Source organism: Carassius carassius, chromosome 10 (assembly GCF_963082965.1).
Source record: "Carassius carassius chromosome 10, fCarCar2.1, whole genome shotgun sequence".
Lineage (NCBI taxonomy): Eukaryota > Metazoa > Chordata > Actinopteri > Cypriniformes > Cyprinidae > Carassius > Carassius carassius.
Window position 1 is genome coordinate 34042395 of NC_081764.1, and position 16415 is coordinate 34058809.

The 16415-nt window shown below is 42.5% G+C and overlaps 1 protein-coding gene across 1 annotated transcript; it reads left to right on the top strand.

The window, feature by feature from the left end:
• Nucleotides 1-5: 5 nt before the first annotated feature.
• Nucleotides 6-13963, top strand: LOC132151450 (transmembrane protein adipocyte-associated 1 homolog; the record flags this gene model as incomplete). The annotated part of the gene is made up of 9 exons (XM_059559546.1): nucleotides 6-101; nucleotides 206-292; nucleotides 645-717; nucleotides 1406-1485; nucleotides 1678-1788; nucleotides 1875-1935; nucleotides 2021-2123; nucleotides 2722-2802; nucleotides 13676-13963. Coding segments are annotated over 9 exons (936 nt in total), but the record flags the coding sequence as incomplete, so codon positions are not given.
• Nucleotides 13964-16415: the final 2452 nt, after the last annotated feature.

The window sequence follows — 16415 nt, forward strand, 5'->3', positions numbered from 1 at the left end:
CAAACGTGGCCTTCCTCATCTTCCTGATCTGGAAGCTCCCTTCTGCTCGCGCTAAGATCCGTCTGACCTCCAGCCCCATATTCGTGGCCTTTTATATCCTGGTAAGCAGCAGAAAGTGCGGTGGGGGAGCCTCTGCTTCAGTCTCTCCACACCTGTGTAGTGCTCTTCAGGTCTGCTGTATTGACTCTTCTCTCACGCCGCTCAGGTGTTCGTGGTGGCAGCTGTAGGAATCACTCGTGCCATCGTCTCCATGACCGTCAGCACATCCAGCGCCGCCACACTCATAGACAAGGTGAAAACACACACATCTGTGAACTATGTAGCTACTAACAGAATCCTAATCTTAATCCTGGTGTTTTTATGAACCATTATTCTGTTCATGACACTAACAAAATACCCCTTTTTATTTAAACTTTTGTGGACATTTAATGTCTTTAGGCTTTTCTAGCCCTTCCAAATACTCTCGTGTTTTCTCCATTCAGTAAAAAATCAACAAATGTTGAAAGAATACTTCAATCCACGGTCAGAAATGAAACAGGGCTCAGTGCAAAAAGGCTAAATATTCAGCAGCTATAGTGCTGGGGTCAAAACATGACTTAATTGACTCTAAATGTGCTGTAAATGTGATTTCTGTGTGTTCACAGGTGCTTTGGGAAATTACACGGTTCTTTTTATTGGCTATTGAGCTCAGCGTCATCATACTCGGACTGGCTTTTGGTATGTTCCTGTATTATTAGTCTCAATTATCTTTAAATATAAATTTTTTATTATTTGTATTTTAGTCATTGTAGTGCTTAAACATTTATTTCTAAGTTAAAAAATTTTTTTTTTAGATATTTTAAATATTTTTATTTCAGTTGTATATCAATTCATACAAATTATATTATTTATTTATTTTATTTTAAATGTAAAGTTTTTAAGTAATTTTTATTAATCTAATATTTATATTTCAGCTGTATAACAATTAATAAAAAAAATTAGAATTTTTTATTTTTTAGGTTTAGCATTTTTTTTTTGGTAACACTTTAGTTTAGGGACCAGTTCCTACTATTAACTACTTGCTTATTGGCTTTTTATTATTACTTATAAAGCACATATTCTGCATGACCATATTCTAGATCCACCCCATACCTAAACTTAACAACTATCTTATTAACTATTAAGCAGCCAATTAGGAGTGTGTTGAGGAAAAAGTCAGTTAATAGTTACTTAATAGTGAGAAGTGGTTCTTAAGATAAAGTCTGATGTTTTTTGTAGTTTTAGTTAACAATAGCAACGCTAGCGACTTCCATGTTTTGTGAATGCACATGTTGAGCAGTGAGAGCCCATGAAAACGAAGCGTGTTTATTTGAGCACGTGCTGCACTTCTGTTAAAGTGAGGTGTTTGCTAATTGTGTTTGCTCAGGTCATCTGGAGAGCAAGTCCAGCATCAAGCGTGTGTTGGCCATCACTGCGGTCCTGGCTCTGGGCTACTCCATCACACAGGTGTGATACACAACAGCCATTCAGTGCACATCTACATACACTTATTAGAGCAAAGACAGCTGTATAGATACTGTGTATCCTTAACGAAACATCTGCTGAGTTGAATGTTAATTAAGAAACCTCTTGTCTGAAGTGCAGAAGTGTGTTAAATTGACTTCTAGTGAGTTAATGCAGCATCTCTTGCTCTCGCAGGGGACTCTAGAGATTCGTTTCCCAGACAAACATCTCTCCGCTAAAGACTTCAACATCTACGGTCACGGCGGGAGACACTTCTGGTTGGCCAGCTCATGTTTCTTTTTCTTGGTACCTAATTAATTACTTCTCCTTTCTATTTAAAACCACTTTGTGTTTGTATTTAATGATTAATTCTGCGTTATAATCTGTTTTAGGTGTATTCCCTGATAGTCATCCTACCTAAAACTCCAGTCAGAGAGCGGATCTCGTTGCCATGTGAGTACACGCAGGGTTTCAGTGTTTGTACTGGAGGAATCGTTCAGAGGATGATGTGAATGTGTTTCTGGTTCTCGTGCCGCAGCCAAGAGGGGTTTTTATGTGTACGCTGCAATCCTGTCGCTGCTGAATCTGGTTCAGGGTTTGGGAAGCGCTCTGCTGTGTGCCGACATCATCGAAGGCCTGTGGTGAGGAGTCATCTCCTTCTGTTTCATCTTATAACCCTGTACACACACACACATATATATACTAACAAAGCACAAGGCTCTTTGCGGTTATTGTATTTGAGACACATTACAAATAATGTTTTGTGAAGGGAACCGGTGGATCTGGCAACCCTGACTTAAACTATGCGTGATCCTTAGTGTCAAATAAACGTAAAATTATTGCTTTTAACTAGGACAGCACTACATTTGACAAGTTCACAACTTCACCCATGTCTTGCAGCACTTTTGATAATTGGCCCTGATCTTAATAGTGACAATTATAGTGCAGGTAATCGCTTTTATCGGCCAACACCAATTATTGACCGACACATCCATGCATTTCTAATAGATATATTATCGGCATGAAATTTCAGTGAAAAGATTGAAAAATGAACACAAATTTTACAATTTCATTGGTTTGTCTCATGATCTGCGAATGCTACAAAAACAACTGAATATCATACTTTTTATTTGCTTTACCTTCTAAATGCTCAAAATGATTTCTGAACAAGCTTAAATGGATGCCAGATCATCAGTATGGTTTCAGACTCTGTGTATCTGTTCCTCTGTGTGTTTGCAGCTGTGTGGATGTGACCACATTCCTGTACTTTTCCGTCTTTGCTCCTCTGATCTATGTGACGTTCCTCAAAGGATTCTTCGGGTGAGTAGATCCACCTGCTTTAGATGCTTCAGTCCACTACAGGATATTACAGACATGTTTCAGTCGACTCATTCCTGTCAGATTGCAGTTCTGCATGTGGAGCTGAGTGTCTGTAACTGAGCAGATGAACAAGCCACTGTGGTTTTCAACTTCCTCAAAATCTAATTTTCATACAAGCATGTTCTCTTTTTAGTGAACGTCTGTGGATGTCTTTTGTGTTTGGATAGTTTCAAACCTTATTTTACAGAAATGATCCAAAGATGTGGTCAAATCAGAGCACTTATGATACCAAGAAAGGATAAACGTGGTTATTTCCCTGTTCCAAACCTTTTAAAAGAATTAGAAAAAATCCTCTTTATCAAGGTGCATAAAGAGTTTTTAAAAACACGGTTACAAATGTCCCCGACATTCATTGTGGTTTTAGACATATTGTACAAATTGATACACTTTAATTGAATGACACTCATATTATAAGGTATTTGTATATCAATAATTCATAGTTAACATTAAAAGCATTACAGTTATGTTCTTCCAATCAAAGAGTTTGGGGTCGTTATTTTTTAATGTATTTGTAAATACCAAGGCTACATTTATGTGATCAAAAACACAGTAAAAAATGAAATATTGTTAGGAATTTAATGACTGCTTTAGATATTTTAAAATGTAATTTATTCGTGTGAAGCAAAGATTAATTTTTAGCATCATTACTCCAGTCTTCAGTGTCTTTGGAAGCTCATGTTTTCACCTTATAAGTATTACATAAAAAGTTGAAATTATGAGATATTGATTCATAATTATAATATTAAAAAATCACTATTTTGACATAAAAACAACTGGACTCTCAACTGGAGCTCCATGTGCAAAACTCTAACTACAGTCTGCACTAGCAACAGTCACCTGAGCTAAACAGTTCACATCAGCTGCAAAACTCATTCCAAGCATTACAAATCTTTTATCTTATCTGAGATAACACGCACCGTCACTCAGAACACACCGAGAGGAGAAACACTACACACAACCCTCACTGAGATAACACACACCGTCACTCAGAACACACCGAGAGGAGAAACACTACACACAACCCTCACTGAGATAACACACACCGTCACTCAGAACACACCGAGAGGAGAAACCCCACACACAACCCTCGCTGAGATAACACACACACCATCACTCAGAACACACCCGAGAGGAGAAACACCACACACAACCCTCGCTGAGATAACACGCACCGTCACTCAGAACACACCGAGAGGAGAAACACTACACACAACCCTCACTGAGATAACACACACCGTCACTCAGAACACACCGAGAGGAGAAACACCACACACAACCCTCGCTGAGATAACACACACCGTCACTCAGAACACACCGAGAGGAGAAACACCACACACAACCCTCACTGAGATAACACACACCGTCACTCAGAACACACCGAGAGGAGAAACACCACACACAACCCTCGCTGAGATAACACACACCGTCACTCAGAACACACCGAGAGGAGAAACACCACACACAACCCTCACTGAGATAACACACACCGTCACTCAGAACACACCGAGAGGAGAAACACTACACACAACCCTCACTGAGATAACACACACCGTCACTCAGAACACACCGAGAGGAGAAACACCACACACAACCCTCGCTGAGATAACACACACCGTCACTCAGAACACACCGAGAGGAGAAACACCACACACAACCCTCACTGAGATAACACACACCGTCACTCAGAACACACCGAGAGGAGAAACACCACACACAACCCTCGCTGAGATAACACACACCGTCACTCAGAACACACCCGAGAGGAGAAACACCACACACAACCCTCGCTGAGATAACACACACCGTCACTCAGAACACACCGAGAGGAGAAACACTACACACAACCCTCACTGAGATAACACACACCGTCACTCAGAACACACCGAGAGGAGAAACACCACACACAACCCTCGCTGAGATAACACACACCGTCACTCGGAACACACAGAGAGGAGAAACACCACACACGACTCTCGCTGAGATAACACACACCGTCACTCGGAACACACCGAGAGGAGAAACACCACACACGAGCCTCACTGAGATAACACACACCGTCACTCGGAACACACCGAGAGGAGAAACACTACACACTACCCTCGCTGAGATAACACACACCATCACTCAGAACACACCCGAGAGGAGAAAGACCACACACAACCCTCGCTGAGATAACACACACCGTCACTCAGAACACACCGAGAGGAGAAACACCACACACAACCCTCGCTGAGATAACACACACCGTCACTCAGAACACACCGAGAGGAGAAACACTACACACAACCCTCACTGAGATAACACACACCGTCACTCGGAACACACCGAGAGGAGAAACACTACACACAACCCTCGCTGAGATAACACACACCGTCACTCGGAACACACCGAGAGGAGAAACACCACACACGACCCTCACTGAGATAACACACACCGTCACTCAGAACACACCGAGAGGAGAAACACTACACACAACCCTCGCTGAGATAACACACACCGTCACTCGGAACACACCGAGAGGAGAAACACCACACACAACCCTCACTGAGATAACACACCGTCACTCGGAACACACCGAGAGGAGAAACACCACACACGACCCTCACTGAGATAACACACACCGTCACTCAGAACACACCGAGAGGAGAAACACTACACACAACCCTCACTGAGATAACACACACCGTCACTCAGAACACACCGAGAGGAGAAACACTACACACAACCCTCGCTGAGATAACACACACCGTCACTCAGAACACACCGAGAGGAGAAACACTACACACAACCCTCACTGAGATAACACACACCGTCACTCAGAACACACCGAGAGGAGAAACCCCATAACCAACCCTCACTGAGATAACACACACCGTCACTCAGAACACACCGAGAGGAAAAACACTACACACAACCCTCACTGAGATAAAACACAACCCTCGCTGAGATAACACACACCGTCACTCAGAACACACCAAGAGGAGAAACACCACACACAACCCTCACTGAGATAACACACACCGTCACTCAGAACACACCGAGAGGAAAAACACTGCACACAACCCTCACTGAGATAACACACACCGTCACTCAGAACACACCGAGAGGAGAAACACCACACACAACCCTCACTGAGATAACACACACCGTCACTCATAACACACCGAGAGGAGAAACACCACACACAACCCTCACTAAGATAACACACACCGTCACTCAGAACACACCGAGAGGAAAAACACTACACACGACCCTCACTGAGATAACACACACCGTCACTCAGAACACACCGAGAGGAAAAACACTACACACAACCCTCACTGAAATAACACACACCGTCACTCATAACACACCGAGAGGAGAAACACCACACACAACCCTCACTAAGATAACACACACCGTCACTCAGAACACACAGAGAGGAGAAACACCACACACAACCCTCACTGAGATAACACACACCGTCACTCATAACACACCGAGAGGAGAAACACCACACACAACCCTCACTAAGATAACACACACCGTCACTCAGAACACACAGAGAGGAGAAACACCACACACAACCCTCACTGAGATAACACACACCGTCACTCATAACACACCGAGAGGAGAAACACCACACACAACCCTCACTAGGATAACACACACCGTCACTCAGAACACACCGAGAGGAAAAACGCTACACACAACCCTCGCTGAGATAACACACACCGTCACTCAGAAAACACAGAGAGGAGAAACACCACACACAACCCTCGCTGAGATAACACACACCGTCACTCATAACACACCGAGAGGAAAAACTCACTGAGATAACACAACCCTCACTGAGATAACACACACCGTCACTCAGAACACACCGAGAGGAGAAACACCACACACGACCCTCACTGAGATAAAACACACCGTCACTCATAACACACCGAGAGGAGAAACACCACACACAACCCTCACTAAGATAACACACACCGTCACTCAGAACACACCGAGAGGAAAAACACTACACACAACCCTCGCTGAGATAACACACACCGTCACTCAGAAAACACAGAGAGGAGAAACACCACACACAACCCTCGCTGAGATAACACACACCGTCACTCATAACACACCGAGAGGAAAAACTCACTGAGATAACACAACCCTCACTGAGATAACACACACCGTCACTCAGAACACACCGAGAGGAAAAACACTACACACAACCCTCACTGAGATAACACACACCGTCACTCAGAACACACCGAGAGGAGAAACACTACACACGACCCTCACTGAGATAACACACACCGTCACTCAGAACACACCGAGAGGAGAAACACTACACACAACCCTCACTGAGATAACACACACCGTCACTCAGAAAACACAGAGAGGAGAAACACCACACACAACCCTCGCTGAGATAACACACACCGTCACTCATAACACACCGAGAGGAAAAACTCACTGAGATAACACAACCCTCACTGAGATAACACACACCGTCACTCATAACACACCGAGAGGAGAAACACCACACACAACCCTCACTAAGATAACACACACCGTCACTCAGAACACACCGAGAGGAAAAACACTACACACGACCCTCACTGAGATAACACACACCGTCACTCAGAACACACCGAGAGGAAAAACACTACACACGACCCTCACTGAGATAACACACACCGTCACTCAGAACACACCGAGAGGAGAAACACTACACACAACCCTCACTGAGATAACACACACCGTCACTCAGAACACACCGAGAGGAGAAACACCACACACAACCCTCACTAAGATAACACACACCGTCACTCAGAACACACCGAGAGGAAAAACACTACACACAACCCTCGCTGAGATAACACACACCGTCACTCAGAAAACACAGAGAGGAGAAACACCACACACAACCCTCGCTGAGATAACACACACCGTCACTCATAACACACCGAGAGGAAAAACTCACTGAGATAACACAACCCTCACTGAGATAACACACACCGTCACTCAGAACACACCGAGAGGAGAAACACCACACACGACCCTCACTGAGATAAAACACACCGTGACTCATAACACACCGAGAGGAGAAACACCACACACAACCCTCACTAAGATAACACACACCGTCACTCAGAACACACCGAGAGGAAAAACACTACACACAACCCTCGCTGAGATAACACACACCGTCACTCAGAAAACACAGAGAGGAGAAACACCACACACAACCCTCGCTGAGATAACACACACCGTCACTCATAACACACCGAGAGGAAAAACTCACTGAGATAACACAACCCTCACTGAGATAACACACACCGTCACTCAGAACACACCGAGAGGAAAAACACTACACACAACCCTCACTGAGATAACACACACCGTCACTCAGAACACACCGAGAGGAGAAACACTACACACGACCCTCACTGAGATAACACACACCGTCACTCAGAACACACCGAGAGGAGAAACACTACACACAACCCTCACTGAGATAACACACACCGTCACTCAGAAAACACAGAGAGGAGAAACACCACACACAACCCTCGCTGAGATAACACACACCGTCACTCATAACACACCGAGAGGAAAAACTCACTGAGATAACACAACCCTCACTGAGATAACACACACCGTCACTCAGAACACACCGAGAGGAGAAACACCACACACAACCCTCACTGAGATAACACACACCGTCACTCAGAACACACCGAGAGGAGAAACACTACACACAACCCTCACTGAGATAACACACACCGTCACTCAGAACACACCGAGAGGAGAAACACCACACACAACCCTCACTGAGATAACACACACCGTCACTCAGAACACACCGAGAGGAGAAACACCACACACAACCCTCGCTGAGATAACACACACCGTCACTCATAACACATCGAGAGGAAAAACACTACACACAACCCTCACCGAGATAACACACACCGTCACTCATAACACACCGAGAGGAGAAACACCACACACAACCCTCGCTGAGATAACACACACACTGTCACTCATAACACACCGAGAGGAGAAACACTACACACAACCCTCACTGAGATAACACACACCGTCACTCAGAACACACCGAGAGGAGAAACACCACACACAACCCTCACTGAGATAACACACACCGTCACTCAGAACACACCGAGAGGAGAAACACCACACACAACCCTCGCTGAGATAACACACACCGTCACTCAGAACACACCGAGAGGAGAAACACCACACACAACCCTCGCTGAGATAACACACACCGTCACTCAGAACACACCGAGAGGAGAAACACCACACACAACCCTCGCTGAGATAACACACACCGTCACTCAGAACACACCGAGAGGAGAAACACCACACACAACCCTCGCTGAGATAACACACACCGTCACTCAGAACACACCGAGAGGAGAAACACCACACACAACCCTCGCTGAGATAACACACACCGTCACTCGGAACACACCGAGAGGAGAAACACCACACACAACCCTCGCTGAGATAACACACACCGTCACTCGGAACACACAGAGAGGAGAAACACCACACACAACCCTCACTGAGATAACACACACCGTCACTCGGAACACACAGAGAGGAGAAACACCACACACAACCCTCACTGAGATAACACACACCGTCACTCAGAACACACCGAGAGGAGAAACACCACACACAACCCTCGCTGAGATAACACACACCGTCACTCAGAAAACACAGAGAGGAGAAACACCACACACAACCCTCGCTGAGATAACACACACCGTCACTCATAACACACCGAGAGGAAAAACTCACTGAGATAACACAACCCTCACTGAGATAACACACACCGTCACTCAGAACACACCGAGAGGAAAAACACTACACACAACCCTCACTGAGATAACACACACCGTCACTCAGAACACACCGAGAGGAGAAACACTACACACGACCCTCACTGAGATAACACACACCGTCACTCAGAACACACCGAGAGGAGAAACACTACACACAACCCTCACTGAGATAACACACACCGTCACTCAGAAAACACAGAGAGGAGAAACACCACACACAACCCTCGCTGAGATAACACACACCGTCACTCATAACACACCGAGAGGAAAAACTCACTGAGATAACACAACCCTCACTGAGATAACACACACCGTCACTCATAACACACCGAGAGGAGAAACACCACACACAACCCTCACTAAGATAACACACACCGTCACTCAGAACACACCGAGAGGAAAAACACTACACACGACCCTCACTGAGATAACACACACCGTCACTCAGAACACACCGAGAGGAAAAACACTACACACGACCCTCACTGAGATAACACACACCGTCACTCAGAACACACCGAGAGGAGAAACACTACACACAACCCTCACTGAGATAACACACACCGTCACTCAGAACACACCGAGAGGAGAAACACCACACACAACCCTCACTAAGATAACACACACCGTCACTCAGAACACACCGAGAGGAAAAACACTACACACAACCCTCGCTGAGATAACACACACCGTCACTCAGAAAACACAGAGAGGAGAAACACCACACACAACCCTCGCTGAGATAACACACACCGTCACTCATAACACACCGAGAGGAAAAACTCACTGAGATAACACAACCCTCACTGAGATAACACACACCGTCACTCAGAACACACCGAGAGGAGAAACACCACACACGACCCTCACTGAGATAAAACACACCGTGACTCATAACACACCGAGAGGAGAAACACCACACACAACCCTCACTAAGATAACACACACCGTCACTCAGAACACACCGAGAGGAAAAACACTACACACAACCCTCGCTGAGATAACACACACCGTCACTCAGAAAACACAGAGAGGAGAAACACCACACACAACCCTCGCTGAGATAACACACACCGTCACTCATAACACACCGAGAGGAAAAACTCACTGAGATAACACAACCCTCACTGAGATAACACACACCGTCACTCAGAACACACCGAGAGGAAAAACACTACACACAACCCTCACTGAGATAACACACACCGTCACTCAGAACACACCGAGAGGAGAAACACTACACACGACCCTCACTGAGATAACACACACCGTCACTCAGAACACACCGAGAGGAGAAACACTACACACAACCCTCACTGAGATAACACACACCGTCACTCAGAAAACACAGAGAGGAGAAACACCACACACAACCCTCGCTGAGATAACACACACCGTCACTCATAACACACCGAGAGGAAAAACTCACTGAGATAACACAACCCTCACTGAGATAACACACACCGTCACTCAGAACACACCGAGAGGAGAAACACCACACACAACCCTCACTGAGATAACACACACCGTCACTCAGAACACACCGAGAGGAGAAACACTACACACAACCCTCACTGAGATAACACACACCGTCACTCAGAACACACCGAGAGGAGAAACACCACACACAACCCTCACTGAGATAACACACACCGTCACTCAGAACACACCGAGAGGAGAAACACCACACACAACCCTCGCTGAGATAACACACACCGTCACTCATAACACATCGAGAGGAAAAACACTACACACAACCCTCACCGAGATAACACACACCGTCACTCATAACACACCGAGAGGAGAAACACCACACACAACCCTCGCTGAGATAACACACACACTGTCACTCATAACACACCGAGAGGAGAAACACTACACACAACCCTCACTGAGATAACACACACCGTCACTCAGAACACACCGAGAGGAGAAACACCACACACAACCCTCACTGAGATAACACACACCGTCACTCAGAACACACCGAGAGGAGAAACACCACACACAACCCTCGCTGAGATAACACACACCGTCACTCAGAACACACCGAGAGGAGAAACACCACACACAACCCTCGCTGAGATAACACACACCGTCACTCAGAACACACCGAGAGGAGAAACACCACACACAACCCTCGCTGAGATAACACACACCGTCACTCAGAACACACCGAGAGGAGAAACACCACACACAACCCTCGCTGAGATAACACACACCGTCACTCAGAACACACCGAGAGGAGAAACACCACACACAACCCTCGCTGAGATAACACACACCGTCACTCGGAACACACCGAGAGGAGAAACACCACACACAACCCTCGCTGAGATAACACACACCGTCACTCGGAACACACAGAGAGGAGAAACACCACACACAACCCTCACTGAGATAACACACACCGTCACTCGGAACACACAGAGAGGAGAAACACCACACACAACCCTCACTGAGATAACACACACCGTCACTCAGAACACACCGAGAGGAGAAACACCACACACAACCCTCGCTGAGATAACACACACCGTCACTCAGAACACACCGAGAGGAGAAACACCACACACAAGCCTCGCTGAGATAACACACACCGTCACTCATAACACACCGAGAGGAGAAACACTACACACAACCCTCGCTGAGATACACTACACTACCAATACAGAAAATACAAGCTTTTCATCTTCATCAGTGACATTCTTTCACATGCTTTATTTACATTTTTAGAACATAATTATTTAAGGTAAATGAAAATTAGCAGTTTGCTTCAATAGTCTGTAGTAACTTACGGAATTACAGTAATGAGAAAAAAAGGTAGAAACTAAAAGTACATACTGTAATTCGAACAAATAATTTTCAGGGCTAATCCTGAAATTGCAATCAGCAGCAGTGTTTGAAATCTCTTCTGTTTTGAATGTGTGCTTCACAGTTTTGACAGCAGTGTGTTAGCATTTGAACAAAGTGCTGTAAATTCACAGTGTTGTGCAGGTTGTGGTTAAAGTCACGGGATAAGTGTAGAGTTTGGAAAACTGTGTTCAAGCAATGAAAAAATGAAAAACTAGAGTTTAGTCCACATGAACTGCTGCTGTGCAGACTGTAGTTAGTTTTGCACATGTGACTCCAGTTGTGCCCACTGTCGTTTAGCAATCGAAAAAAACTAAGATAAAAAGTTCTAATTATGACAGAAGTGAAAATTATGACATAAAAAGGTGAAATGGTCACAATTGTTTTTGTCATAATTATGACTTTTTTTCTAAAAATATAGACTTTTTATATTATAAGTTTGACTTATCTCATAATTGTCCTTTATCTCATAATTATATAATTTTATCTTTTAGAAACCTTTTTCTGACACATTAAAGAAACATTACGAAATCATAATTATAATATTAAATGTCCTGATTATGAAATGATGACATACTAAGTCACAATTATAAGAAAAAAAGTCATGATTATGACCAAAAGGTACATTTTTGTCGTTTTGTTTAGTCACAACTAAGACTTTTTCTAATAATTTAGTTTTTTTTTTCTTTTGGCTTTCCATGAGAGTAATATGAGGATTTGCTTCTCAAGAAACATTTCTGATTATTACCAATGAGCCTGCTGCATATTTTTGTGGAAGCGGTGATACTTTTTTTTAATATACATTTCAGGATTCTTTGATGAACAGAAAGTTCAAAAGAACAGCATTTACTTGAAATCCAAATCCGTTGTAACATTATAAATGTCTCTACAGTCACTCTTGATCAATTTAAAGCATCCTTCCTAAATAAAACATATTTATTTATTTTTTTTAATCATACTGGCCTCAAACTTTCTAACAGTTGTGTGTGTTAAAAATGCATTCAATGATAAAGAACGGCAAGAATGACATCCTGTCCAAAATGAAACTATTATACTTTAATATGATGTTCAGGCTTTTTTCTAACGTGCTCTTCATTTCCCTTCAGTTCCGAGCCCAAGATCCTCTTCTCCTACAAGTCCCAAATCGATGAGCCGGAAGACTCGGATGTTCATCTTCCCAACACCTCGTCCTCGGGCCTGGGCCGAAAGGATCTGGACCACGGCTCGTACTCCAGCACACAGATCGACGGCTCTGGAGCGTATCTGGACGACGTGGTGTCGGGGCCCTACAGCGGAGCACACAGCATCAACAGCATCGACTCGGACCGCTGGAGGGCCCTCAACGCCTGAACACACACACACACCAACACTTGAGCTCAGTCTGTAATGTGCGGCCTTGATTTAGAAACGGTTTGCACAGTCAGTGCTGATATCTAAGATTGATTTCATGCCATGAATCCAACATTCCTTGTAAAACACCAGTGCTCTTAATTCTACATCTGTGCACTCGGAGCTGAACCGAGGGCAGGTTTATTGGACTTTGTGATGTGTGTAATCCAATAGATTTCTGCTGAAACTGTAATCAATCGCTGTTAGCTTATCTCTAGGTGATTTCAGACCAGTTTCTGAGTTATGCTACTGATACAGGCGAAATGTTTGCTTCTATTTTGACGCTCGTGTATATTTTGCACTGATTTGGCTCATTTGCTTTGCTAATTTGAAAGCTTAGGGGTGCTGAAATACTTTGATTTGGACCGAGCGTTCATCTAGACATCCGTAAAAGAATTTATTTCTTAGTGCTATGTCGTAGGTTTGAATTTTTTTTAATTTTTTTTTTGGATTTTTATTTATTTTTAGTTATCTGATGAATTTTAGACTTGGGCTCAGTTCTTAAAGTGACAGCTTATATTGCGATCTTGACCTTTTTCCATCTTTCTTATTGATAATGAAAATGGAATTGGCTCAAGTCAGGTTTGTCGTAATGTCGTGAAGAAAAAGGACCAAACTGGGAAAAAACATTTGACCTGCTTTGTTTTATTTGATGTTGAAGTTAATTACAACACAACTATTTTGGTGCACAGAAAAAAAAATCTATTAAATTTGGCCTGAGTAAAATGCTTGTTTCGTATTGCTTATTTCTCATTGCTCTTTAAATATGAGTTGAACATGGAGAGATGTTTAATGATTAAACTGTTCCTGTGTAGAGATGTGTGTGAATGCTTTGCTATGGTTTTATGAACCGTGGATTTTAAGTCTAATTAATTGTGGAATTTTAATTTGAATTAATTTAACGCCACTGGAAGTTAGTTATGATATAATCTGAAATTCAATGCAAAATTGTCATTTTGCTCATAACCAGTGCTTTGCGCTGCGTGTTTATTTCATTTTTTGATCTTGTAGCCAAAAGCATATCTTAAATATAGTTTTTGTTTTTTCCCTGAAATGCTTTGTTAAAGATCCGGGTATTTATTCTATCAGTCTGCACCAGTAGATTAAATGTTATAAATCTTACTTTGATCAGATGAACACTGAACTGAAGTCAAGAACTGTCTGGGGTCACACGGACAACCGAGGACTTTTATCTTGAAACACACTTCCAGTGACGTGTCGATGTGATTTTCACAATCAGGAACTCGACGTCAGCAGATTTTTTTTTTTCATGTAATCACTAAAAGAACGGTTTCTTTTACATGTGAACATTATAGATTAATAAACTGTTTCCACTCTGTGGCTTTTGCTTTTATTTATATGTGTTTATATAAAAAATGCTTCACAAGCTGTCATCACGTGATGTGTCATATGGTGTCAATTTTATTGTAAATAATAGAGGGGGCATATAACTAAACAAAACAGATCATATGATGGCTATCAACTTTTTTATTGCATATCACCGTTTTTTGCAGAATATTATCACAATTGCTGTGCGAAGGAAAAAAAGACGTATTTCATTTAAATTTACTGTTAGAAATAAAAACAGAAATTCTGAATAGATAGACAGATTTATTTAATTGATTTTTACATTAAAAAACAATAAGAGCAAATTAAAAGGGCTAAATAAATGTATTATTATTTGTGTACCATTTCATTCAATAATAATAATAATGACTTTTCAAAATGTAGTAAAAAAAGGTGCATTTGCCAATTTCTGTGTATGTCACTACAAAGATTTTTTTTTCTTCTTATTTTTATTTTTTTGCTTTGTTGAGCACTTTCAATATAAGCACTTAAATTGTATGAAGTTACTCTTGTAGGTAAAAAAAAAATATTGCAGAATCAAGAAATATCTAATGAGTCATATCACAGTAAAATTGTCCAAGTTTAGATTTAAGATTGAGAGAAAACACTGATTAATCACATGTCCACTGTAGTCGACGTCATGCATCAATTGCTATATTTCAGCTACAATTCATAAATATAATGTGAATATTGTTTTTGAAACTTAAAACTTAAAAACTTAATCTGCAGTGACTTTTTTACTGTAAATAAATGTATTTGTATTATTAGAATGTAATTTTTTATTGACATCGAAAAAAGTCATGTGATTACATAATGTATGACACTTGTAATGCATTACTTGTTAGATCAAAAAGTAATCTGATTTCGTAATGCATGATACTTGTATTGCGTTTCTTTACTCATAACATCAAAAAGTAATCTGATTATGTAATGCATGTTACTTGTAATGTGTTTCTTTACTCATAACATCAAAAAGTAATCTGATTATGTAATGTGCTTTATTGTAATGTGTTTCTTTACTCATAACATCAAAAAGTAATGTGATTATTTAATGTGCGTTATTGGAATGCATTTCTTTACTTGTTACATCAAAAAGTAATCTTATGAGTG